The 26,359-nt window shown below is 40.1% G+C and overlaps 1 protein-coding gene across 2 annotated transcripts; it reads right to left on the minus strand.

Moving 5' to 3' along the window:
- Window positions 1–442: 442 nt before the first annotated feature.
- Window positions 443–26,185, minus strand: snx33 (sorting nexin 33). Of its 2 annotated transcripts, none has more exons than XM_004570279.4 (2): window positions 23,839–26,183; window positions 443–3,768 (listed from the first exon to the last, which is right to left on the minus strand). In XM_004570279.4, exons 1-2 carry the CDS (start codon window positions 25,256–25,258, stop codon window positions 3,515–3,517), a joined length of 1,674 nt encoding a protein of 557 aa, XP_004570336.1. In that variant the 5' UTR covers window positions 25,259–26,183; the 3' UTR covers window positions 443–3,514. The 2 variants fall into 2 exon arrangements, with proteins under 2 accessions (XP_004570336.1, XP_004570337.1); XM_004570280.2 differs by lacking the exon at window positions 443–3,768 and adding an exon at window positions 20,917–21,185 and having other exon boundaries at window positions 23,839–26,185.
- Between the last annotated feature and the right edge of the window lie 174 nt (window positions 26,186–26,359).

Raw genomic sequence — 26,359 nt, forward strand, 5'->3', positions numbered from 1 at the left:
GATAACAGCTCCCGGCAGTGCTTGTTTTGGTTACTTTAGGGGGGAAAACTGTTTGCATGTGTTATAATATCCTGTTATCACCAATATCCTGACGCACAGAGTGGACACAATAAAAAAAGAGCCTATAAAAATATGGAAAAAATCCCAACAATCAAAACACACCCTATGAGCAAGCACTTGGCAACAGTGGGAAAGAAAAACACCCTTTTAACAGGAAGAAGCCTCCAGCAGAACCAGGCTCAGGGAGGGGCGGCCATCCGGTTGGGGGCTGAGAGGAGGAAGACAGGACAAGCAATGCAGGCTTTAGTTATCAGCTTCTTTAAAAAGGAGGTCATTGTGAATAAATAGAAACACAACAGCTAAATAGTGGAGATGAAATACGTGCAGAATAATGTTAATGCAGGGCGTGACTTCTGAATGGACGACAAAAACAAGACAGCAATTACCATCATGACTTTTTATTAAGATTTATACGTCCTCTTCCCCTTAATCAAGTGACACATTCCTTACTGAAAAATCACCATCTGGTATTTCAGAGGAAGAAGCTAAAGCACAGAGCTCCTACAACTCACAAAGTCAAACATCCGTATTAAGAAACAGTCATCTGTGCGAAATGTCTTTCACTTAACTTATCGTGCAGCTTTGGAACATAAAGAGGTCTTCTTTTTTTTTTGCCTTACATGTCTTTGTATTCCCCAAATCCTGCACCAACCTTTTGGTGTCCACGATCATTTCTTTGTGGAATGTTTCTCTTTTGCTTTGTTTTTTTTTTTTTTTTTTTTGGTCTTTCCAAATATTTGAAACAGACTGAATAAGAAAACCAGAGAGCATTTATCATTTCACAACAAAACCGAGTGCCCCAGTAGAAAAATCTAACACATCTTTGGTCTGTCATGAGTGTAGATTCTGACAGAAATTTAAAAAAAAATAATAATAAAGAAAAGAAAATACAATTTACGTATGAAACGCAAAAATTTGTTCAAAATTAGACAACAACAGGCAGTCGAAGGCTGCAGTTGTGGACTGAAAAGTACCGGTATCTGAGTCACACACACACACACACACACACACACACACACAGACACACACACACACACACCAGAGCATTCGTTTGCCGGGAAACCTGCATGCCGAGTCAGCATGTTTTTTTGTTTTTGTTACAGGACACTCATAAGATTCTAAAAGACTGAAATTTGCAGCAGATTTTCACGAAAAATGAATTCATTCCACTTGTCACCCAAACACACCACCGCTAGATCGACCCCTGTTCAATCCCAAAGCAGAGTCAGAAAACATTCCCTCAAGGTAATGCTAAAGATAGTCTCGTCTAAACCGCAAGTTGCCATGAAAATGTTCTCTTGTTAAACCAGATGAGTAAGTGGACCTCTAGCCCTCACAGCCACTTGCTGTTGAAGTAACGGTTTTATGTTGGGAAAATAAGAAACACGTATTTGATTTGTAGGTCGAATGAGAGGATCAGTTCCACTCTCTGGTCAAGTCAGTTACGTGAGAAGCTCTAGCTGGCACCTGGTTTAGCTTAGCACAAAGACTGGAAAAGAAGGAAAACAGCTAGCCTAGCTATTACTAAAGAAAAGAAAATCTGCCAGCACTGCAATAATCTATATTCAGCACATTGCATCTGGTTTGCTTAATAAGTACAAAAACAAGGGTTAAGGACAAGTTGGTTTTACAGGAGGCAATTTGATGGGCTACCTGTTCAAGAGGTAACAACAAAACAACTAATAAAATCAGTAACTAGAATGTTTCCACATCAGTTTTTCAACAGTTTTAATTTATGGGAATGTATACATCCATTTTAATCATCAATGGGACAAAACCAGGCTACCAGGCTCCCGATTATTTTATTTATAGCCTAAAGCACATTTAAACAACAGATGTTGACCCGAAAGCGCTTTAGAGACAGGAACATTAACATTTCAGGTCTCAAAAAAAAAGTTTCAAAATACATGAAAGGATGAGGGATGTGTTTTGTTGTATCAAGTAATTACTGTGGAAAGTAGTTACAATCACAGTAATCAGAGTAGTGGTAGTGGTAATTAAAATGTATTCAAAATTTGCAAATTCATGCCTTTATGGGTTAAAGGTATTTGGTATCGGAAATATATTGGCCCTGTATTTTGATTGACACCAAAAAAGTATCACACTACTAATCGTCTATGAGTGTAGAAGCCCCGCCCACTTGCTGGTAAAATCTTGTTTATTAGGGACAGCCAATCAGCTGGAAGTTTGCTTAGAAGCTAAAACTGCATATTTCTTAACTGAGGGAGTGCAGTAAGGCCCAGTGTGCTAATAATCTCCTCATCCAACTAATGCCAAGGAAGTGAATTAATGCATTTCTTTGCTATGGCTTTAGGAAAGAGACTAAGTATTATTTTGTGAGCATTCAGTGTTGTAAAATGCTTAATATGAACACAAAACTCGGGTAATACACGGGAGGAATGTGGTCTCGTTTTAACTATATGATTACAAGTTGCTCCACTTAAACTACCTGAACACTTTTCATATGAAACTTACAGATACACCTGCTGCTACATATAAAGAAACATTGTTTTGTCCATCAAGGACAAGGGAATTGATCTGCACAGCGTTACATTCCTTAACCCACACAACACATACACACCCAGGATGACCTAACAGTATAATAAAAAAAAGGAACATGTGCAAACTCATCTCGTAACTGAGCTCATTCCAACAATTCGCCCCGTAAAACACAAGCCACACTGCAGACGACAGACAACGGTCCCCCTTGAAGGCACAAACGTCACGGAGAAAACAAAAAAAGGACTCACAAAATTACACGTTATCAGTACATTTTTCACATGGTGCAAAGTTTAGACAGCCATTTGTCTTTTTCGTTAAAGTAACTAACGTGAAGTATGAAACGCCTGAGCCACGCGAGCAATCGACAGGGCTAATTCCTCTTGAGCGTACAGTGCACTTCTTTGGCCAGGAAGTACTGATGAGGACATTCTGGATAGTTTAATGAAAGTTGTTGAAAGTTCAGCTAAAAGTTTAAACATTTTACACTGGATGTGACTTCAATCAATCACCGGTGGAGGCCACGCTACACAACACTCAAGAGAAAAGGGACGACTTTAAAAACAGAACCCGTTTCTACTATAGATCCACTATGAATATGAAACCTATACTCTTACTTTAATGTAACCAACACCTTAAATTATGTCAAATAAACAATATGCTGTGTGCTGTGTATTTCAGAAATAAAAGATACAGTAGGTCTTAAAAAGAAAACACACAAAAAATAATAATAAAACATAAACTTTGAATCTATCAAAGTGAAAGAGTGACTGGCTTTGCATGTCTTTCCAGTAAACCCACGCTTCATTCATCTGCAAATGTTTTGTTTTGTTTTTTTTAACTGAACCATTGATGAAAGAGTCAAGACTTGAATCTCCCTTTCCTTTTTCCACTCTGTGTGTGCGCATTCCCTTTTCTCTCTTGACATCCTGACCCAGAAAGCAGTCCGGTGTCTTTACAGACAGTCGTACATGCGCAGGGTGCGCTCCAGTTGCTGGACAACACGCTGGTAAAAGGCTATCTGCTCCCTGAGGTAGGCCTGCATCATGTCTTTGAAGTCCACCTCTCGTCGCTGATGGAAGTGGCTCATTTCCGCTTGGAGGGCAAAGCCCACAGTCCGGCAGCGTTTCCTAATGCCGTCAGCCTCATCCTGGTCCATTTTCCCTTCATCACTCATCCGCTGGCTCTCCTTCACCTTGGCAAAGGCACCTGTGTCAAGAAAAAAAAAATGCCAATAGGTTCTCATTAACTCGGTGGCATGTGGGGCAATGCACGTTTGTTTTGATTTTACTCTCCGAGCTTCTGAGAACTGCATTTTTTATTCAGACGTAATAGCGAATGACACAAAAACCTCAAAGATGATGCCCTGTGGGCATTTTTTTTGCCAGGCTTGCAACACTTTTTCAAATGTTTTACTCTGTATTTAATAGCGTCTCCAACAAAACTCCATTAAAGAGAGAAATTTTGGTGACCGCCACATAACAAGCTTTCATTACGCTGAACTTGACATTCAATTTAGAGCGATGATCAATATGACTGATCAATCAAAATGGGGATTTATAATAAATCTTATTTTAAATGGAAAAAAAACCACCACACAAACACACACACAGATATTAATAATTGCTGTATGTGTGACGATGTCTGAAAAAAAGAAAAAAAAAACTGACTTTAACTGAATTAGTTACATGTAAATTTGTAATTTTGTTGCACAAGTACAATGTAAAATGTTACCTTGAGTTGGATAAGCAGAGGAGTTGGATAAAATAAACCTTTTGGCTTTTGTTTTGTTTTTTATTTTAGTTGTGTTCTACTCAAAATGATTGCTTTATGTATATTGAGGGTGAAGAATTACCATTTTTGGTGCACAACATGCAGACATATATACACACATATACACTAAAATCATTATAGTAACTCTGCTCTGGAGAGTCTGCAGAAAACAGCTCAATAGTTTCTTAGGAATCACTTTATTGCTCTGGGTGAAACGTGAAAGTGCTAGCAGAATTATACAGAGTGACTTATTTAAAACAAGAAACATATTTCCCAGTACCTCTATTGTTTTTGGGAGGATGCAGAAATCTAAAATGATAAACCAAGCAAATAAAAGAACACTACTGCATGCTAAACACCATGTTTTTGTCTAATTTGCTAAATCTAATCCTTAAATGCCAACCCCTTTCACCTCCCAATTAAATTGTCTGTGGTCTTTTTTTTTTAAACCAAAAAAATCCCCATATGCTGTAATAAAAGATAAATACAGCACAGAAACAGTCACAGACTTTTATTACTCACCATTATAGTACAACATGCTATATCGCTATGCTGATTTTAATATCTCAAGATAAACATTGGAACCTTCTCCCCAGACATTAACTACTGTAAGCTATACACTTTACAGGGTAGCACACCGAGGAAACCACACAATCACTTCTTGTTTCACTGCATACCAAACGTCTACTTTCAGTGTGCCTACTGCTAGTCGGGACCACATTCACCCAGACTGCTATGAAGTAACTTTCCAATTGCCGAACATGGCAGTCGGATGGCACGTCGCCATTGCTGCATTTCCCATCAGACCGTCAGCCTCAAAAAGCCTGAGCTCAAAATCAGGAAGCAGGACTAGTCTGGACAAGCTAGGTGTTCTGCTTTGTAAGTACTTGCCTGACACTCATCCATTAACTGTAAATCTGAGGTCATGCTACACGGCATTTCATTCGAAACTCCTGGCAGAAGTGTGGGAAAGCATGAATAGCAGCTGGAGCCGGTTCCAGCAGAAGAGGCATGTGGACTGCAGTCTGTAGCTCTGACCTACATTTATGTATTCTGTTTTCCACATGAGAGGAAAATGTGCAGCACAAGAAAGCATGTCTGCGGGACATAAAGGAAAGGCACTCATAGCTCTGTGTGTGTGAGTGAGACTGAAATCATAAAGAATCCCACAACAGCTTGACGTGCTCTTCCATGCAGCTAAACGTCCTCTCTGACTTCATGCAAAACTATATAGTAAAATGCTGCTGCTTAGCTTTCCAAAGCAACAAAAAACAATTCCTCTCTTGAAATTCTTGGCACAGCTGATGCACAATCTCGCCACAAAGAGAATCTTGCTTACAGCTAAACACAAGAATATTTAAAGCCACGAAATCCACGAACAAAATGAAGAAGAAGTGCATCAGGCTAGAAGTAAAACTGAATTAGTTTCCAAGTGTCGTACCGTTTCCCTGTTTTACATATGCTCACTGATACAAAATCAGTGGTCTGGAAAGTTGCTAGATTTGTTTATCTTGCCTAACCAGACCAGCTACCACAGTGTTTCACATGTGACAGATTAATGGGCGTGTGTTGGAGAGATATTAGAGCTCTACAAGAGGTTGGAGAAGGCTTTGGACACAGAGTGAGTGAAAGAAAGGAGGAGGAAACAAAAACGAGAGGCAGCGGACAACAAGAAAACTTAAATTCAGCAGCATAAAAATCATTCTTCCTTAGCAAAAGGACTTGGGTGAATAGAATAACTAGCTGAAGATGGTTGGTTTGTTTGCGTTCATGTAAGCGATTAAATGCTTGTCGTCCATATTGTAGCAGCACTTCCAACAGCTTTGACTGAATCGCCACAAGTAAAAAGGATTATGCAACCTCCTGTGATCCACTGCTGCTGCCATCACGCTACTTCTATTGGCTTGGAAAATATTTTATAGCGTGAATGCCTGTGCGGTCAGGTCGCACAGTTTTTGATAAATGCAATTATACATTTGAGGTTTAAAATGAAGAGGAAATGAGTGAAGACAGTTGAGATAATAGACATTGCTACATTCCTCATTCCCACAGCCTCTCACTTAGCCTGGGGTCACTGCAGGGCAAATTCGGGAAACGCACGTCTTCACTGAGAGCGGAAAGTCCGTGTTTACAGCATGTTTTGATTGTATACTTCACTATTACTGTGTCCTTATTAAGCACTGTCATTGGTATTTTTCTCCAGAGACTGCAGATTTCTTTATGATCCAGACATTATAACGCAGCACTTTTTAGGCAAGTGTGTCTAATTTTAACTCTGTGTCATCTGGATTCCGGTCACATTAGATTTAAATCAGCCCTACTGTTAAATCCTGAAGTGTAGTCATCTTTAAACTGAAGTGGAGCCTCTTCAGATATGGATAGTGTGTATAAATCTAAAGACAAAGTTTATTGGTTTGCTGCACAGCTGCACTACGTGTTGTCATATATAGAATGAATCAGCTTGTCTGGGTAGCGAGAAATGTAGAACTATACTATGTAAATTGTTGCACATGAATCGTAACTGTGATCTCTAAATACTATGTGAATGGCTTTTATAAAATTCTAACAGATGCATTAAACACATTTTAAAGAAAGCATGAGAAACCAGCGACTTACACCCTCTTTGGTTAGGGTTCGGTTTACGCATCAAAACAACTTGTTTTGATTTGGGAAGAGATTTTGGTTTGGGATAAAATACAAGTAGGGATGCATCAGTCTGATAATGGATCAGATATCGTTCCAATACTGACCCAAAAAGGTCGATCAGACACAATAAGCGATGCAATCGGTGACAATAAGCTGATTCATTCAGTTCAGTTCTATGCTGCTCCGTGTTTACTTAGCCACACCACAGCAACAACCTCAGCACTGGGAGATACTTACCCACAGCCAGGGTAATGGTGTTGGATTGGAAGTGGAAATAGCTGAGTTGGTGTATCCCTAGTTAGGAATGAAGTCATTCTCACTACTGCCACAAACACACATCACAGGACCGACACTAGACCTGAGAATTCGTTATCTTTAGGGTGTAGCTCAGTACCTCAGGTCATGTAGCAATTGAAAGGCTGGTGTTTTGATCACTAGCTGCTCCAGTCTCCATACCAAACTATTCTTGAACTACATACTAAATCCCAAGTTGCTCCCGACGCATTCACCAGAGTGTCAATGCATGTAAATATCAGACAGAAAGAACTTTGACCAGGAAAAAGTGTTTGTGTGAACGTGTGCATGAATGGGTGAATGAGGCTTGTTGTATAAAGCGCTTTGAGTGCTCAAGTTGAGTAGAAAAGCTTTATATAAAAGGTATGTGACTCTTGGAATAGTATAGAAAGCTTTATATTATTAACATTCGACTGCACAATAGTGATGAAAGGGGCCCATCCCTATGTCACAGAGCAAAAGGCAGGGTGCACCCTGGACACGTTGCTATATCACAGGGATAACACATAGAGATAAGCAGCCATTCACATTTATATTCAAACCTATAGCTGGGTAACCTGACATGCATGTCTTTGGACTGTGAGAGGAATCCAGAGTGACACAGAGGTGACACTTGGCCTGTCGCCAATACTAAGCAGTGCACTAACGTGTGACCCATGTTAGGGCTGTGCGATATGACCAAAATCTCACATCCCAATATAAGAATTCTATCGTCCCGATAACGATATAAATCACAAAAATGTAACATCTTCTGTAAATTCTGTGAATCTCGACTTGCAGGAAGTGTTTTCAGCTGCGCGTTATAGCTGGAGTCGAGTGTTTTAACCGATGTATGAAACGATACAACTTACTGTATGTCTAAAAATGTAACGGCTGCCGTTTTCTTTGTGAGTATTTATTACATGGCGTGCTGCGGGGAAAAGCCTGTTCTAACGTTTGAGTCTAAGGTTTATTTATTAGCACCTGGCGGCTCTTTTGCACTTCTCATCCGTAAATAATCTGCTCTTTCACGTGATTCAGTTTATTTTGAAAAGTCTCAACAGGATCTTGAGCTTTATTGTGAAAGGTTTATTTGGAACATAAACAAGCGGTCACGCAAGGGTTTTACCGTCGTTGTTGCTAACCACAACGCATAAAAACAGGCGCTTGTCCATCCGTAGTGTGGTTATATAAAATATAAGAGAAAGAGAGAACTTTTAAGAAATTAATATAACCACTACAGTGACCATCAAAACGATGAAAAAATATTGTCGTAAACAGTTTATTTTGCGACACCACGAAACAAGCGATAGCGTAAACTGAACCGATAGACGTTTTTATATCGTCATCCGATATATATATCATTATATCGAATATATGTTGGATGACCATGATTTTCAAACACTTGAATAGTCACCAAGTAACAAACTGTCAGTCACAGATGTACCACAACTATGCAGTCACTGGAGAGGAATAAGAGGTGGGGTGTGAAAACCAGTGGAATAGCCAGCTTTTGCAGCTAATTGATGGAGTTGTGAACACTTTTCTAAAACAATAATTAGCTTTTTTTCCCCCACCCTACCAGCACTAAGTTGAGCGGCAGTGAGCTGAACAAAAATGACCCTGTTATTACAAAATCAACACTTCCTCAAGAACTATTAAAAGTAAGGTTTAATTTGACCTCGCCTTTTTAAAGAAATTCTTTGCAGTTCTCTAGAGCTGTGTGCATGTGTGCGTGTGTGTTAGTTAAACTGTACTGGGCTAATATGTGAAATGTGCAGTCTCCAGTATGTAATGACATCACTACTGCAATGAAAACCACAAAACACATACCCCCACTTTCCCTTTAGGACTCAGAATTGGCAAATTACTCTCTCTCTCTGAAAAGCAAAAGGAAAAATATCTTGCAGGTGACGACATGACATTTTAAAATCCATAAAAATGTGCTGCAGTCGCTGAACTGACGGACTTGTATAATACTGTATGTGATACTAGAGTAGTCGTCTATAAGCCTTAAAAGTTTAAATACCAACAAGAAAGCCATTCTGAGTCTGCGTAATCAAAATGAATCTTCGGCGAACAGTAAAACAAACAAATCTGGAAATACTGTTTCAAAGATTTCAAACACCGGAAGGACTAACGTGCCTGAATAAGATTAGTCTGTGTTATTCATACTGGACAGAGGTAAACAGAAATATTTCTAAACTGAGGACAAGTGAGGCTTGTCGCCACAAAACACTGACCATTAATAATGGGCTCTGTGTGTGTGTGTGTGTGTGTGTGTGTGTGTGTGTGTGTGTGTGTGTGTGTGTGTGTGTGTGTGTGTGTGTGTGTGTGTGTGTGTGTGTGTGTGTGTGTGTGTGTGTAAAAGGGCTGACGTCTGTGTCAAGCACCGCAGTGAACTCATGACATATTTGTTCTTTGTTGGCCTCTCAGCTTTGAGAATGTAAACGGCAAAAAAAGAAAAAACAAAGTGCACTGTGGAACTTGTGTAATTACACAAACAGTGTCATCACATGCTTGTGACGAGGAACGGCCACAGATGTTAGAATAGAAGGATGGGGCCTTTCTTTTATATAATCATGCCACCTTTCATTTGTAAAGTTGCGTTGTGGTTGCCACCCATGGGTTTTGAAACCACATGTGACAAGTGACTCTTGGCCTTTTTTTAAAAATATACTCAATAAATCAATAAAGTCATCAGGAGCCGAGGACACCAGAAGTCTCTTTACAAGCGCAAAGATCAGCCCTCTGGTGGCCATTAACTAGAATGCAGATGTTAAGATGTTCCCTCACTGATCTCACTTTTCAGAACTGGAAGCTACACATGTCCGTCTTCATACTGCCTGGAAAAAAAGAAAATATACCAGTAGTACTGTGTACTATGTTTTAGTTTCTTTAATGTTTATGTGTTCTACTAGTTGCTGCGAGCTATGCTAGCCTCCACCATCTCTATCAATACAGTTGCTCTTTGTTAGCTTTGTTTGTTAGTTAGTCGTTAGCCTTGAGAGATTAGAATTTTTACCATCGCCATCTTGTTTTAAAAAACAACAACAACAACAACAACAAAAACGCAATATAATGCTGTACTGTGAAATCACATATTCATTGGCTAACAAATGCCTTCACCAATCAGCATACCACAGGTAATCCTCCATTTTGAAATATATGACCAAAGTTTATAAAATAAAACTGAACCCATTAAGTGTTTACAAAGTTCAAAACAGAAAGCTATTTCCCCATAGACTTCTATATATGTGGAAGCCTTTTTGTCACCATAGCTATCGCCATCTGGAGGTCAAAAGGCACTTTCACATTAGCTTTTCTTTCTAACCAGGAATCTACGTCCATGTTTTATACCATCTATAGTTACACCTGAAAGTGTCTAGTTGGTTAACTGCTCAGCAGCCTAAAACCTAGCGCGCTAGCAAGTCTTCAATATGCTAGGGCCACTTCCTGTATACTGTGCCATTTTCTTTTCCCCCCCTACCCCTAATACTTTGTTATCAGGGCTGTATTTTGTTTCATCATGGATGCATTACAGAAAACTGGATACAGACTCAAATTACTACTAATACTTATGCTCATGTGTTTTACCATAACTCTATATTTCAATGACATCACAAAAAACAACTATTATCTATTCAGCTCCAAGTCTGTTGCTATTAAAAGCCTTTAAGCTGATTCAGTCCAGAACATGCCTGTAGAAGCACTTATGATTTTTATTCAAACAAGGTAATAAAGCACAGAAATCTGAAGACAAAGATAAACACTGACATTTAATCTTAATGGAGGAGAGTACAGGAACAGAGGGGGAGGGGGAAAAAAACAGGAAAGGAAGGGAACATCATGTGCAGAAAAGCTGAAAATAGAGAAGAAAAAGAGAAGAGACATTTCTTCAAGAATGTATGACGGGGTCAAAAGGACTCTGCGATATCTGCCGGCGTTTAAAGTTGGCCTTAAAAGCCTCGAGGATAGACAAACATGAAGAAAAAACCTCTGCTGAGTTAGCAGAAAATGTAATAGTGTTTACAGCAGCCAATCAGATACACAGATAAAACGGAGCTGGAGTTAATGACCTGAGCTGGAATGCGCTCACAACCAACTTTTATCCATCTCAGAAATGTTATCTTTAAAGTGCATGGACACACACACAAAAAGCAAACGTCTCGAATTTTTCAGTACTTTGAGGATGAGGAACAATTTTAAAATAAAACAGAATGAGTAATAGTCCAAAATTCCTCTGCACCCTGGATAATAAGTTTTCAACCATGACAACAACACTTACACTCGCAGAACTACAACAAAAGACTTCCAACAGCTCCAAAGCACAAACTGAATCTCTTAATTGAAGCCATGCCCTGATGTGTTCAACAGCTGTTCTTCTTTTTAATGTTTAGAGAGACTCTAATCTTAAACGACTATATATTTCATATTTACACAGACAGAGTTATAAATTTACCCTCGTGCCAAACATTTATGCTAGCATGATGTACTCATTTATTAAGAAAGATATGTACACTTATGCTTCTCGCTGGGTGGGGGTGGGGTGTTAAGTCACAACGCTCCCCTTCAAAGGGATTTATTTCAATTCTTTTCAAGTCGGGTTTCCGACATCTGTATGTCGACATGAAATCAAAAGTTGGACTGGACGAGGATGAAAATATTTGGCATTTCCAGTTGCCAACTGGAGCAAAATGTCTGGCCTTGTTACAACTTAGCTGTTCAAACTACCTCACAAAAGTTCAGACAACAACAGCATCAGTGCTGTCATCGCATATCATGCAAAACTAATGAGCAGTTAGCATTAACTGTGACATCACGGCTCCTTTGTATAACTATTTATTACTAAGATTTGTGAGACAAGAGTCGGGTTGCCTTGAAATCCCTCTGGGTTTTAAGGCATTCTGTTGTGTTTCTGGTTGTGACATCAAATTCATATATAATAGTGTCAGCTCTTCTTCTGTGGAATAAATGGAGTGTTTACTTTTGTCTAATTGGAAGTGTTGCAATGGCTGAAATTTACAAGAAAGAAAGAAAAAGTAAGACATGCAGTTCTGATAAAGAATGTCTGGGCAGTATGACTTTAAGGTTGTTCCCGTGGTCAAAATAAATTCATCCCTGCTTTGTGGACTGCCTACCTTAGTCAGCACCAATTAAAGCTTAGACATAGTAACAAAACAAAAACCTGGAAACCACCACAGTCCATTGTTAACTTTGGAAATGTCTTAAAACTAAATTCTTTTTAAAGGATAGTAGGGGTCAGCTCCTCAGGCTTCAAATGGCCCTCAAACTTTGGCATCTTTGGGACCTTAGTGAACACTTTCTTGATGACTTCAGGGGCTCAGTTGATAGTTTTAGGTCACACTAAGTAAAATATCAACTAGCAGATTATGGTAGTTATTGGGTGAGAATCATCAGACAGCCCACGATACAATGATATTGCAATACTTTTTGTTAATTTTACATTTTGTGACATGTTGAGTATTGTAATATCATATAAATCATATATTGCATTTTATCACCTCAAAAGCAAATTATGTGCTCAAAGTTAAAAGCTGTCAACAGCTGTTCAGTCCTTTTATCCAATAAGACAAAGTTATCTTACTTCAGTTATTTATTCTCCTGCAAAATGAGATAAGATGGAGTCAGTCTGCAATCTGCCATCTGTTTCTTATAATTGAGCAATTAACTGTGATAAATGGTCAAAAATCACATATCTGTTGCTCTTAAACATAAATTCATACTTAATTATCACATTACTGCTCATCAACCCCCCAGCTCTATAGAGTTATAACCAGCATACTGTTCAAGTTGAGTCAAACCCCCTCAGGTTTTGCTCGACATTGATACAGACTCATTCAGACTGACGGCAACATGCTGACAATCTGTCTGCGCTTTACACCATTCCTCATTCACCCAGTCATACAAGCACTTTTTTCTATGCTTAAGTTTTCTGTGTTTCCGGCTAGGGCTGCCACAAACGATTATCTTGATAGTCGACTAGTCACCGATTATTTTTGCGATTAGTCGACTAATCAGATCATGCATCCATTGGACGTAAAACGTACAGCTTATTGCACCAGCAGCATCTGCTCTTATATAACTATCATTAGCTTACAGCTTTAAGGTGTTTAAGGTATGTGCTAACTAAAAATAAAGACAAGATGATAGTTTATTAAATTTTAATGAAATTTGCAGATTGCTTCGGTGGAGTTTAATAAACTGAGCCGTCTGCTCCTTGCTATCTAAAATATAACAGGACACTGGAGTATATTCTCAAGCATCTTACACTTCTGATAATCAGTTGTCTGCTTGACGTTTATTCAGTTGTGTAAAAACTATAACTTTAATCTCAGCCAAACCGATTTACTCAGGAACAAATAAAATACTGAAAAAAGCCAAACAATAACATTTTTAAGTTATCTAAGTGACTTATGTATGTTTAACCTGAGTAGCGAAAGACGGCGGTGGGTTTGAAAACGATTTGTCGGGAGTCCGGTGCTCTCACGGGTTCTAGTGAGCCTTGAACCCCGGCTCGCTATTGAGCAAGTTTACACAGCAACATTCTCGCCTGAAAATATGTTAAACGTTTATTTTGTGACCCAGAAAGAATAATAAGAGTAATATTAAAACTAACTAGCTGCCGCCATTGTTGGAAACAGAGCAGAGCTGCGCCATGAATTCTGGGATGGGTTGGGCCACGAAGTATACACCCGACCCATCCTTCAAATCTGGGGAAATGAAGGACGCATTTGTCGGAGTCTACAAATGCGGACACAGGAGGATGCGGTTCCTGAATTTGGACACAGCTACGATACCGGACACTGTTCCTTCTTCTTCGGGGTTTAACGGCAGCTGGCATCCTTGTACATGCAGTGCTGCCATCTTCTGTTTCAGTCCGTTATTACACTCTTAAATCCTACTACTTATTCCTGTGTGTTTTGGGATCTTACAAAGCTTCAAACGATTTTGATAGTCGACGTAATCGTGACTAGTCGACTAATCGTGGCAGCCCTATTTATGGCAAACATTCACGCATGTTCACACTCTGATAGATGTATCTACATCCACACTAGCCTGGATAGATTTGAAAACGGCATTTTAGTCTGAAAACCCTCTGCGTCCACCACACTAGCGTTTTCAGTCGTTTTCACAGAGTTGTACGTCCACATTGAATCGGCCGAAATTTACTTTATTTACTTTACTCATTGAAACGCGGCGGCAAAAGGTCGAAGAAAAGCACCGAGTTTTTTTAAATGGACTAACAATGAGGTGGAGTTGTTGCTGCGAGTAACACAAAAGTACAAAGTTGCAAAAGCAAGTGAGAATTAAATAATTTGAAGAAAAGCTATCTGGAGCATGTACAAAACTGATATTAATCTGTAATATGGCTGTCAAAATTGAGAGCAAACAAAACAACTGCTGTATAATGCCCCCAGCTATCTTTAATTGGTCACATGACTGCATCACATGACTAAAATGCGTTTTCAAAAGTCTGCGTTTTCGAGTGTCCACACTGCGACGGGAAAGCTCCGTTTTGAAATGTATGCATTTTCGAGAGTGTTTTCAAAACACTGCGTTTTCCCTTGGGAAAAACGCCATCTCAGTGTGGACGGGAGGCCAAAACGGAGAGGAAACGATGCGTTTTCAAACAAAAACGCATTAGTGTGGACGTAGGCTGAACCACCAACCTGCTCTACCTCCTGAGCTGCAGCCACCCCAGCACCCGAAGTTGTAATCAGTTGCAGAATGTGAAAAAGAAATCAATATAATAAGCCACAGATTGTATACTTTTGTTGTCATACATGCAGTAGTAGATTTCACACATGAACTTTGGCTGATATTTGGAGAATGAGGTCAAAGCAGGTGTCTGTTGTGAAATGTAACGAACAGCAAGACTGTGCACTCAAGACGTGTTAGCGCCATAGATGTGCGTTGGCCTAGGTGTGTCTCTGCAAACACAACGAGCCACAACAGAGAAATAGACAGACAAAGGGAGTTTATCTCCCACTTGACAGCCTGTAAGAGAATGACCAAATCATCAAAGAATGAAGCCTACTGTCATCCATAATTAGTGCACATAAGTAGAAGGATATCAGGTAAAACAGTATAAAGCTATAACATTTGTCAATCATTTTTCCTTTCGTTTTTCTCCCAAGTGGAGTATACTGAAACAGTAACAGTAGGCTAATAAAATACATTGGCAAACCAATACCTAGATCTAGACGAGTTAACTTGGGCTGACGGAATTTCCGATCTCTATTAGTGGAGCAGAAAATTAAGAGACTTATATGAAGAATGACACCTTTGAACTAAAAACTTGTATAAAAGACAGAAAGATAAAGAAGAAAAAGAGGATTACATGTTAGTTAGTGGCACGTCAGCTGTACTTTAGCTGGATTGGATGTAGATATTGTAATGCAGCTTTATAGACGGGGCAAAAACACCATTCTCCAAGCTAACTGATGTATCTTATTCCAAGAACAGCCAAACTATGAACAAATACAGATGGCAATGGCTTTTAGTTTCCATTTATTCATGACAATGCAAGCAAAATAAAGGCAAGAAAGCAGAATGCAACCTACACTGAGTAAGAGTTTGTTGCGAACACATAGAGACCCTAAAACATCACATTTATTATTTCAGATTAATTTTACATACCGAGATAGAGACACAGACAGACCAGAGCTTTTAGAGGGCAAGGTGAGCCACCCAAGCAGCCAGGACAGGCAGGCAGAGGCAGAGCTGGCCATCTAATCCGCATTTCAATCCCCAGCTCCTAAGGTCTCCATGTCAAAGTGACCTTGGGCAAGATACTGAACCCTAAAATGTCTCTGAGACATCCATCATAGTGGAATGTGTTCATAACAGTTAGGAAGTTCACAAAGTCAAAGAATGAAGCACCATATGAATGTGTGTGTGACTGGGAGAATGACTTTTATTAAAAAGTGCCTTAAGTGCTCGCTTAGAGTAGTGAGCACTCAAGGCTTTGATTAAAGGATCGTTGCTACCAAGTAGCTCTAATTTTCAGGAGTTTTTGGAAAAAAGTTACAATTTGGAAAAAGATACAGTATAATTTAGATTTTTGTACAGTTGCATGTTCCACTCGAGTTGTAGCGTGCTCTCTCCTCTGTAATGTAACCACTGGTTAGGCAGTGGTACAAACAGAATAGCAGTGCTTGATAAATTCATAAATGGGTAACTCTGCAAAAAGAAAGGGAGAGGAAGGAGACACAGAGAGTCATTGGGCACTTCCAGCATGAAGAGAAAGTATTGGTTATATTTGCCAGTGGGAGCACCGAATCATGTTTAGCCTGCTTCAGATACAGCAGTGCAAACAATGACTCAGCCTAACTAGATTTATGGACATAGGTGATATCAGATGAACAGGTAAAAACAGCACCGGGTAGAAGCCTAAAAAAAATATCACAGAAATGTGTGATAATGATATTTCTGACACCCAATATTACACATTAAATATTAAACAATATTACACACAATACTCTATTTGCTCTTCTATTTGGAGAGCAACTAGCTAGTGCTCTAGCTAGTCTTTCAGCCAAGCTTGGTTGTGTGCTTTTGGGTCATATATCATTAGCTGCTAGCAACAGTACTAGCTAGAGTACTAGCTAGTCTTTCAGCCAATGTCGGTTGAGTTACTTGTGTGCTTTTGGGTCATACATCTTAACTGCTAGCAACTCTTCCATCAAAGCCTCATTGTACTTTACAATATGTTTATGACTCAAGCGGTTAAACATGTTTGGAATTTCCACCTTTAGCGGGGACAGTTTTCTTGCATATTTTGGAAAGCATTGCGATGTGCTGGAGATTGTTGAAGTAGTTCCAGTTTTACTAAATCATTATTGGAGGATGACACACAGCTCTCAATGTCAAACATTTCTGGGCTTGCATAATTTTTTGTATTTTTTTAATTAAAAAAAAAAAAAAGCTATACAGTGACATCACAGTAAAATGTATACCAGTTATCCTTGACAATATGCTATGGAAAAGCCCCAGTATTAAATAAAAACCTTCGTCTTGTTCTTAGTTTATTAAAAATAGTAAATGGGAACAGTAAGCCAATTTCACACTAGCCAACATAACAGTGGGCCACCCCTTCCCATATGGAAAAGATATATATAAATCTTATAAAGTTTGTATCTGTCTTGTGTGAAACTTGAATGAAAAGCATACAAGAGTGAAAACACATATAAGATCCCTTGAAAAATTATATAATGAAACTTTGGATACTTACTAAAACAATATATGAAAGTAATGAGAAAGTGGCCACTTTCATGAGTAAATCATATAAGTTTTTACTATTTCTTTTCCATATGGGTTGTTTCCAGTTTGAAACCCTATAAAGAACACTGTCATCCTATTTTCAAGTTTAAGCTGTTGCAATAATAAAACATTTATTTATCTCTCTCTGATATGGCAGAGCAGCAGTAAGTTATAAACAACACAGGCTAATAGTGAGGCTACCACCAATGTGCACACTCTGGCTAAGCAACGGGAACTAAATTCACTTAACTAAAATTAAGTGAAGTAGACATGAGGAAGTTTTTCTGCCTGTCAGGTCTAAAGGGTGGAAGTTTGACTAAAAGTTGACTCCGCTTGTGGGGTAAATTATTACTCCAGTGAAGTGGAACTGGTCATAAAAAGAGCAATAAGCAAATATTAAAACTTACGACTAAGGAGGGGGGGGAAGTATTGTTACAGTTCCTGTGCAACTTGCCCAGCACCATCAACAGTTTACCAGACTTTAAAATAAATAAATAAATTAAAACAGAAAACACTGCACATATGTTATAGCTCTACAATTCAATCGGCTCTTACCCATGCTTCACAGTGTGACCAGTTGTGTCGTTTTCCATGTGCCACAGCAGGAAAAGTACAGATGCCAATAAAATGGTTGCATCTAGGTGAGCTTTTCAGTGTCTTGGTAGAGTGCACGCTGGGACACTGGCCAGTCTTACTGGGATATTCGACTGGTGCAATTTCTAGATCAGTCGTAATTAACATTTACTCTAAATTTATAACTCTAACACTAGTGTCTGCCTGCCAAGTTGAAACTTGATTATGGCACATTTGCAGTAAACTTATGCTGATCAATGTGCCGAAGCAGAAGACTCAGCCTTTGTAGCTACACACTAACACGCCAAGTTTAAACTTGAGAAGCCAGCCTCGCTAGCACACCCTCTTTGGTATTCTGAATTATGGAATATCTTTAAAGCATAATTATCACTTTTTGACAGAGAGGTCTCAAACTTTATTGCCATTACGCTCACGGTTAGCGGTCACGCTGTGTACTGTTAAACACTGTGCCAATTTTTTCCATATAAGCTCATTTTACTTGTAACTCGTGCCTTTTTTTTTTTAGACTAAGGCTACAGAATTTGTGCTTCTCTGAGAGAAGAAAGGAGGCGGCACTGGTAAAAACTGAGGACTCTGAGACATCTGTGATCTCCTTTAGTGTGAAACAACATTGCACTGGGCCAGCACAGACAGGAATGCAGAAGCATGTGGATAAGCTGTGTGTGAAGCCAAGGCGCTAGCCTTTGTCAAGATTTATGAGTGAGCCAACAGCAGCAAAACACCTTTGCTCTCCAGAGTCACTACAGTCAGAAAAGGGAACTATAATCGGCCAAATTACAACTGCCATAACTTGTCCACTCTATGCTAACGAAATGCAAGGCTAATTGCACAGACTGCTGTTTGTGCACCTGCAGAAAACGCTGCCTTTGGCTTTGGACTTTCACCAACATATGGAACGTTAATCCTCGACAGATTTGTCAGATCATATTAACGCCATACGCGCTCCTGGTCAAGTCTTTGGAAATTAACCAAAGAGCTGTGTGGTTGTCTTATAAGTACTAGAACTAAAAGTTAGATGGCTGTGTGTTATCTGCTCAAATCAACAGGGCATTTGGCACACACATTTCCCCGGAGCTGGAAAGCAAAATATCTTTTTATTCAAAAATGCACATGCAAGAGCCTGCATGTGGTTTTGTTATGCGTTGCCATATGGAGGACAACTAACCTCTTGTCCATATTAAAAGTCTGGCCTGCTAAAGGTGTCCCAGGGTAGCTAGTTCATTCTCAAACTGCATAATGATGTGGTGTGGATCACAGGTTTTATCCAACTACAAGCAGCTGCTAAAGTAGCAAAAAGACAAGTCCACTCCTTTAAAAAATAAATAAATAAATAAAAATACAAACTGAACAGCTTAGTTTTACAACTAAACGGTGATCGTGGCCTTACTTTGCTCTACATGTCATTCTCGGATGATGCAGATCCCGATTTCATGCAGAGCCAACACCCCTGATCTCATCTTACACAACATGTGACCAGATCATCTGGTCCGATACCCTCGCTGTGGAGCGCGTTGGTTTCACTCTATTGTGTTTTCTTTTTATACGTATTCAACCCCTGAAGAGCTGGCTTTTGTGTAAGATCAGTGCAGTGATTGTCGCCAGGTACAGAATCTACAGAACATGATCTCTACCCAAATTCTCACAGACACTGGACAAAAAAATAAATAAATAAATCACACATGTAATATTTAAGACCTGATGAACGCTGAGGGAGCGCAATGACTCCAATCATTCAAAGTGAAGGAGCGAAGTGAATTTCAGAGGCCAGGATGACTAACAAACAAGTGATTGTAAAAGGCATCCCAACTGTAGCTGGGAGTGCTTAGATCCGCCTCACACAAAACCCTCAGAAGGTCTTTATTGTCCAACAATGCAATGTTATTTACTCTTCACATCAAGACTTTCAATTGTATTCAAATGAGATCAAGGTCTAACTAAGGGATTTGTTTTGGCAGATGTTCAAAGCACAGCGTATGCACCGTTAGGAGATCAAGCATTTGAAACCAGGATAGATTTACCTTCTCTTGTATCTAAGCCAAGGAAACTTCCCAGTCAAAGAGTTCTGATATGGGCAGATGTGGGACAAGGAGAAAAAGATGTAAAGAGAATAGCGAAACATAGTTGAAGCATGTGCGGCAGCTTTGGCTGCAGACTGATTTCAAGGCAGAAACCAAAAGTGAATGTCTGTTCAATTTGGATGAAAACACAAATGGAGCACACCCTCAGATTTTCCTGACACTGCCCAAAACCTCACACAACCTGCGTGGCTCGCTTGCCCACCACCAGTTAAAATTCCTGGAGTTCACATCCTGACATGGATCACAGTTAAAAATCAGCTCCTGTAGACCTCAGCGAAGGCAGGCAGGGAATAAAGAAAAAGCCATAAGGGATGAAGGAGGAGTGTACCGGAAAAGGTCGACCTCAGATCTCTGTGTTCCGACTGTTGCCACAGCTGTATCTGGTTCAGCAGAACACAAGTCATATCAAGGGGAGTTATGTGGACCGACAGGGAAGACTCAGCAGAGGGGGGGAAAGGGTCTCTGCCTGAACAAAATACAGTTTCCTACAGTATTTATCACCTCCTGGTTGGGGTGAGAACTATTTGTAGACACTGCTGCCAAATCAAACTTTTTATGTAGATTCCAACATCATGCTTTTATTACATCAGTGTTTCCTCACACGCAGACTTTACTGGGGTGGGCAGCCCAGTTATATCAGCAGCAGCAGCCCAAGGATACAAGGCAAATAATTTTAACATATAATTTTGTTTGTCAGCGACACCTACCCACAATCCATTTGCGAGTTGACAGGCTCCTCGCTTTTATTTTGAAAGGTTAGTCGCTGCTGACCAGCTAGCCCCGGCCTACAGGCAAGCTGGTTGCCAGGTTTCTGTTGTAGTGGTCATGTTATAAATTAGCTTCTTCTACAGAGAGGATCCTATCCCCTGAGTGTGCATACTCAGATGTCTGGTAGTCGAAGGTCTGCTGAAAGCTGGAGAGGAACTTTACCCATTAGGGAACTGGCACATGTGCTGCTACACGAGCTCAATGATCCTGCAAAAGAGTAGAGGAACTACTGTACTACTTACTACTGCATCTACAGCTGTAGAACAGGATGGTAACACTGGCATTTGTTCCGCAAGAGTCTCACTAAAGAAGCAGCATTATATTGTTTCATTATTGTCATGTAGCATTTAGTGATATTATTTGCCTTTTCAAAAGGTATTATTTAAAAACTTAGGCAAGCCTTCACCCTGCAGGAGCTGTACATACGTAGATGAACACACATGGGTATGCACGGATGCCACAAACACAAATAAAATCTGAATCTGTTGGAAACAGTGTGGTTTAAATAATCCAGGCTTAATGTTGAGTGCTAAACAAAAACATCTTACCTGAAATGGTCAATCACCCCCATTCAGGTATTACACATGAACTTATAGAATCAAAAGAGCAAATGAACGCCAGGCCTAACAACTTTGATTCTTTGGGGTAAACACTATTTATTCTGTTTACTATAATGTCATATAGTGGAGGTGAATGGATTATACATTTCAATATCAGAGTCCGACCAATCTCGATACATAACACTGAAACCATCTGCATGAGCTGATACTCTGAGGTTGAAAGATTCCCCGTGGTTTTTTTGTTTGTTTGTTTGTTTGTTTGTTTTTGGGGGGGGGGTCTTGGTGGACTGGCCCTTTAATTTCATTCAGATGGCTCACATTTTCTCTTTTGTTCCTGGGTGGAGTGCTTTCGTGTAACTAGCTGTATTGTAACACAAATGACCTCTGCGATAATACGCACCAGCTGTTTGAAGGGAGATAATAACATTTACCAACAGCGTTCCTCCTTCCTCACTGGCAGCAGCCCCTTCCTTCCTCCTGAACAAACTCCAATCAGTTGATGTGTTGTTTATTTGAGAGCTGACACAGAATGCTGATTTATCTGTGCTCTGCTCGAGCGTAAAACTTTACAAGCTCCAAGTTTACCAGAACTCCATGTAGGATTAAGAAAATTGGGCATCTCAAACAGAAAATTGCATATGCAAATAAGGAGCAGCACAGTTACAAAACAATGGTGCGTTTCATGATTTCAGGTCAATAAATGTACTCGTTGCACATTTCTATGCTAATATCCAACTGCATCGTTTTTGAAAACTTGTGCAAAGGGTAATGTGTATTTCACATTTTCAAACAGAAGCAATAATATACTAAAAACTATATACTAGTGCATACAGTACTGTGAAAAAATAGTATGTGCACCAACCATTTTTAAGGAAGGAACACATTGAGAAAAAGCAAAGGTATGCCAAATTAGAACTGAACTGAAAGTCCGTGGGAACAGGTTTTATGGAGGGATGAAACCAGATTTGAAATCTCTGATTAAAGAGAGAGATATAATAGAGAGCCATCTGTAAAACACGGCAGAGGCTCTGTAATGGTTTGTAGCCGTGTTTTAGCCAGTGGTGTTAGGTATCTTGTCAAAACCAAAGGAAATGCAAACACACCAAAGGACCATTAGAGTTTGAGTCGCCATTTAAAAGCATCTAATTAGCAATTAATTCATTTTTCAGCATGTCAACAATCCCAAACACACTAAACACACCTCAGCTATACTGAAGTAGTTTGAGAGCAAAAGGTAGGCAACATGCAAAGAACTGTTTTGAATATGCTTCAGGAAGTCTGGAGAACTATTCCTGAAGACTGGTAAATTACAACGACGGTTGAGGGTTAGGCGTTCATTTTTGATGGTTAGGGTAGGCTAGGGAAAGCGTTATATCAATTCAATGTCTTAACTAAGAGATTAAAAAAAAGTGTGTGTGTGTCAGCACTAATTTGTTAGTTAAAACCTGGAGAACGAACCAAAATACTGTAATACTAGCTTGACAACCTACCATAAACATGCCTCTTATAGTGACTACACTGACTACAAAGACCACTTCTTGTCAATGACAACCAAGTAAACATGGCTGACTGTTGTACCATTAAAGTATTACACGAATCCGTTTTTATTTTTTCACTGATGAAAAAAAAAAGCAGTAAATCATCTCAATTAAGAAACTCAAACTGAAGAATATCTGGCATTTTTCCACATAAAATTACTAAAATGATTCTTATTACTGCATCCGTCAAAAAAGTGAAAAATATAACAGGCTAACACTATGATTTAATCTTGGGCTCAGGTATTGTGTATCTATGTGTCTGTGTCTGTCATGAGGGGAGGGGAGCTATGGAAGGCCTGCCCTCGTCTGCCATCCATAACAAAATAAACTGCACGGCTTGAGCAACAAAACATGATTGTGAGCTATCAGCTCACCATGTTCCTATTAGCAGACATTTTGTTTATTATTCCTAACAGTTAGCAAAATGAAACGCTTTCTTGTTGCAGCTGATGCAGGCTCTCTGATTACTGATGGATAAGTCACAAAATTTAGGTTAACAAAATGACATCTTGAACCAATTAATCCTTTACCCTTCAGCACAGCTTTCTGATGAATTCAAATTGTAAATGACATGTCAGAAAAGCTGATTATGTGGCCCAGTGTGTGGCTTTGTTTGTTTGAACAACCGTATTAATAATTGCATCCAGCATATGGATGCAATTATCGTTACGATTTCTGACTCCTGTGGCATTTGTTTTGCTTTTTTTTCGTGCACAGATTCATCAGAAAATTCTCTGACACGTTTAAATTTCTCAGGCTCACCTTTCTGTAGATGAATGATGTCGGGGAAGTTGGCGAGCAGGCCTTGATAGAGCGACAACTTATCCAGCATGTGGAAGAGGTCATACTTAGGTTGCTCTGCAAACAACTCTCCAATGTTCTCATAGGTGCGGCCAGTATGGGAGATGGCATTGTTGAGTCCATCTGACCTATAGGGAGGGTCCAACGTGAATGCGTGGCTGATAGACTGGAAGGCATTTCCAAGACGCTGGAACTCTTTCCTGAATCCACCCAGGTGTTTGCGCACCAGCTCTGAGGCGACGTGTGTCAGCTGCATAACGCTGTCGTCCATCTTCCTGGCAAAGGCCTTGAAGTTGTCGACTCGTTCCTCGACGTCCTGAAGGTCCTGGTGCTCTTTGGGGATTTGAAGGGTTAGCATGAAATGCGCGCCCACCATCTCGTCCTTCTCCGCCCTTCTCTTGCCCAATTTCCACTGCTTGTCATCAGCACACATGAGAAAGTGCTCAAAGCCTTCATATTGGGAAAGGACTGGGTGACTGGTCATGTGGTTCATCCACAGTATCAGTCGCCTCTTGCGCTTCTCAATGAAGTCTTCCTCGAATCGCCCCGTGGCCTGCTTCTCAGGCAGGTGAGGCACAGAGATCACAGTGAACTTGTGAAGCAGGCGGTTGTACAGCCAGTCAAAGTGTTTGTAACGTCTGTAGACGGGACGCCCTGTATGACTTGGTGTCACCCGGTACGAAATGTAGGTCTTGATGCCCTTGAACTTTGTCTGTTTGGTGGGATCCTCAATGGAGCAGGAGAAAGGCTTTGGATTCTCCTTCCACCGGGGCCCTAGGGGACCCATGTCAATGGAGTAAGTCTCAGCTATCTTTGCCATCATTGGGACATCACCCAACACAAATGCCTCTACCCCTGAGCGGACAAAGCTGGAAAATCTGTTCAAGTTCCTGCCCACCATACTGCCCTTCCTAGAACTGGTGATGCTATCTTGTCTGGATGCCAGCTTGGGTCGATAGTGCACATTGGGATTGTTGGTCATCGGGTTCTCAGGGGCATGTCCATTGGCTCCAGGATTCCTGGTGTGATCAGCATCATCCACAACAGTGGACCTGTCATCCCAGTCATCCCAGTCGTCATAATCGTCATCATCATAATCATTCTGTGGATAATGGAGCGAGGTGTTTGGAGTGGAGAAGTCCTTTCCTAAAGAGCCCGCTGGGCTTATGGAGCAGTCGGTAACATTAGAGTTGGAGCGACTGCGTATAATTTCCACATAAGATGCAGGGAAGATACCCCTCTCTCCTCGGCTGTTCTCCCCCTGAAACCAGCCGTCCACTGAGTTCTCGTCAAAGATAATCAGTTCCTCATTCTCCTGGATGCTAATCTCCCCATTGTTTTCGCTTAAAAAAGTATAGAGGGCTTTGGCTTTCACTGACATCTTTGATTACTCCCGTGGCTGCGAAACCAGAGAATTCTACATGCACATAGTGCTTAGATTATATCGATGCTGCTGTCTCGGTGCATGCCACATTGGAAACATTTGACACTAGCTCACTGTAATATTTAAACTCATATCAAATGGCATCGCAGCTGTTCGATCGTGTGTGCCACAGCACAATATGACCTATGTAAATTTAATGATCTGACACTAGATAAACACAGAGCTTGTCAAAAGTTACATAAAACTATTACTTCTATCTGCCAAAAATAAAAAGTCTGAAACAGGCCTAGGGTAACAATTAGTATACTCAGCCCATTGAGGCTGTTGATCTATTATTGCATTATACTAGCAGGTCTAACAAGAACTTTAACCTACAAAAGATCTGTAACACAATAGGCCTCTCAATACAGAAGGACCCCGTGTCTCCTTTCTCATCACAAACACAACAGGTTCAAAACCAAAAGTGTTTTCACCGAAGAGCTCCTCCAAAAGCGCCGACGGTCGTTTTAAAATCCTCTCAAAGTGGGCTTCAGCCTCGCTGTTAACTTATTGTACAATTGTGTCTCATTACCGAGCTTTAAAACCATCCGTGATGGGACTACTTCCAGGATAAAGTGGCCCGGTGTGAAGGAAAAACAGATGGATGAGTAATGGTATCCCTGTGCATTTTTAAACGCCGCATTCCCTCACACTGAAACTTGCTGCGTGTTCCTTTGTAAACAGGTTCCTGCGCATCTTCAGTCGATCCTTTTTCAGCAAAAGCAGAAAACGGCCAAAAACAATCCGCACCCACTAAGTATCAGCACACGCCACGAGCCGCTGCTATTTCTTGGAGTTTATTCCTTTGCGAGCGGCAACAAAGTAACTCTTTCCATGACGTGCGGTCAGACAATTGAAGGCAACTTCGCCTTTTTTTTTTCATCAGCTCCTTTATATTGTTTGGAAGAGGCGGAACAGGCTCGATGCCGCCCCCTCCAGGAGGGAAGGAGCATTACATACAGTGAAGATTACAACATCCAAGCACAATTTATGTCGTGGGTTACCAGGCATATTATAGTTTTGTATTTTCGAGTTTAGTTTGTTTGTTTTGTTTATTCT

This window comes from Maylandia zebra, linkage group LG7 (genome assembly GCF_041146795.1).
Source record: "Maylandia zebra isolate NMK-2024a linkage group LG7, Mzebra_GT3a, whole genome shotgun sequence".
Lineage (NCBI taxonomy): Eukaryota > Metazoa > Chordata > Actinopteri > Cichliformes > Cichlidae > Maylandia > Maylandia zebra.

Coding starts and splice junctions, on each gene's coding strand:
- snx33 (XM_004570279.4), bottom strand. CDS start 25,258: ATGTCAGTGAAAGCCAAAGCCCTCTATACTTTTTTAAGCGAAAACAAT. Junction 3,769..23,838: donor CATCATTCATCTACAGAAAG/GTGAGCCTGAGA, acceptor TTCTTGACACAG/GTGCCTTTGCCAAGGTGAAG.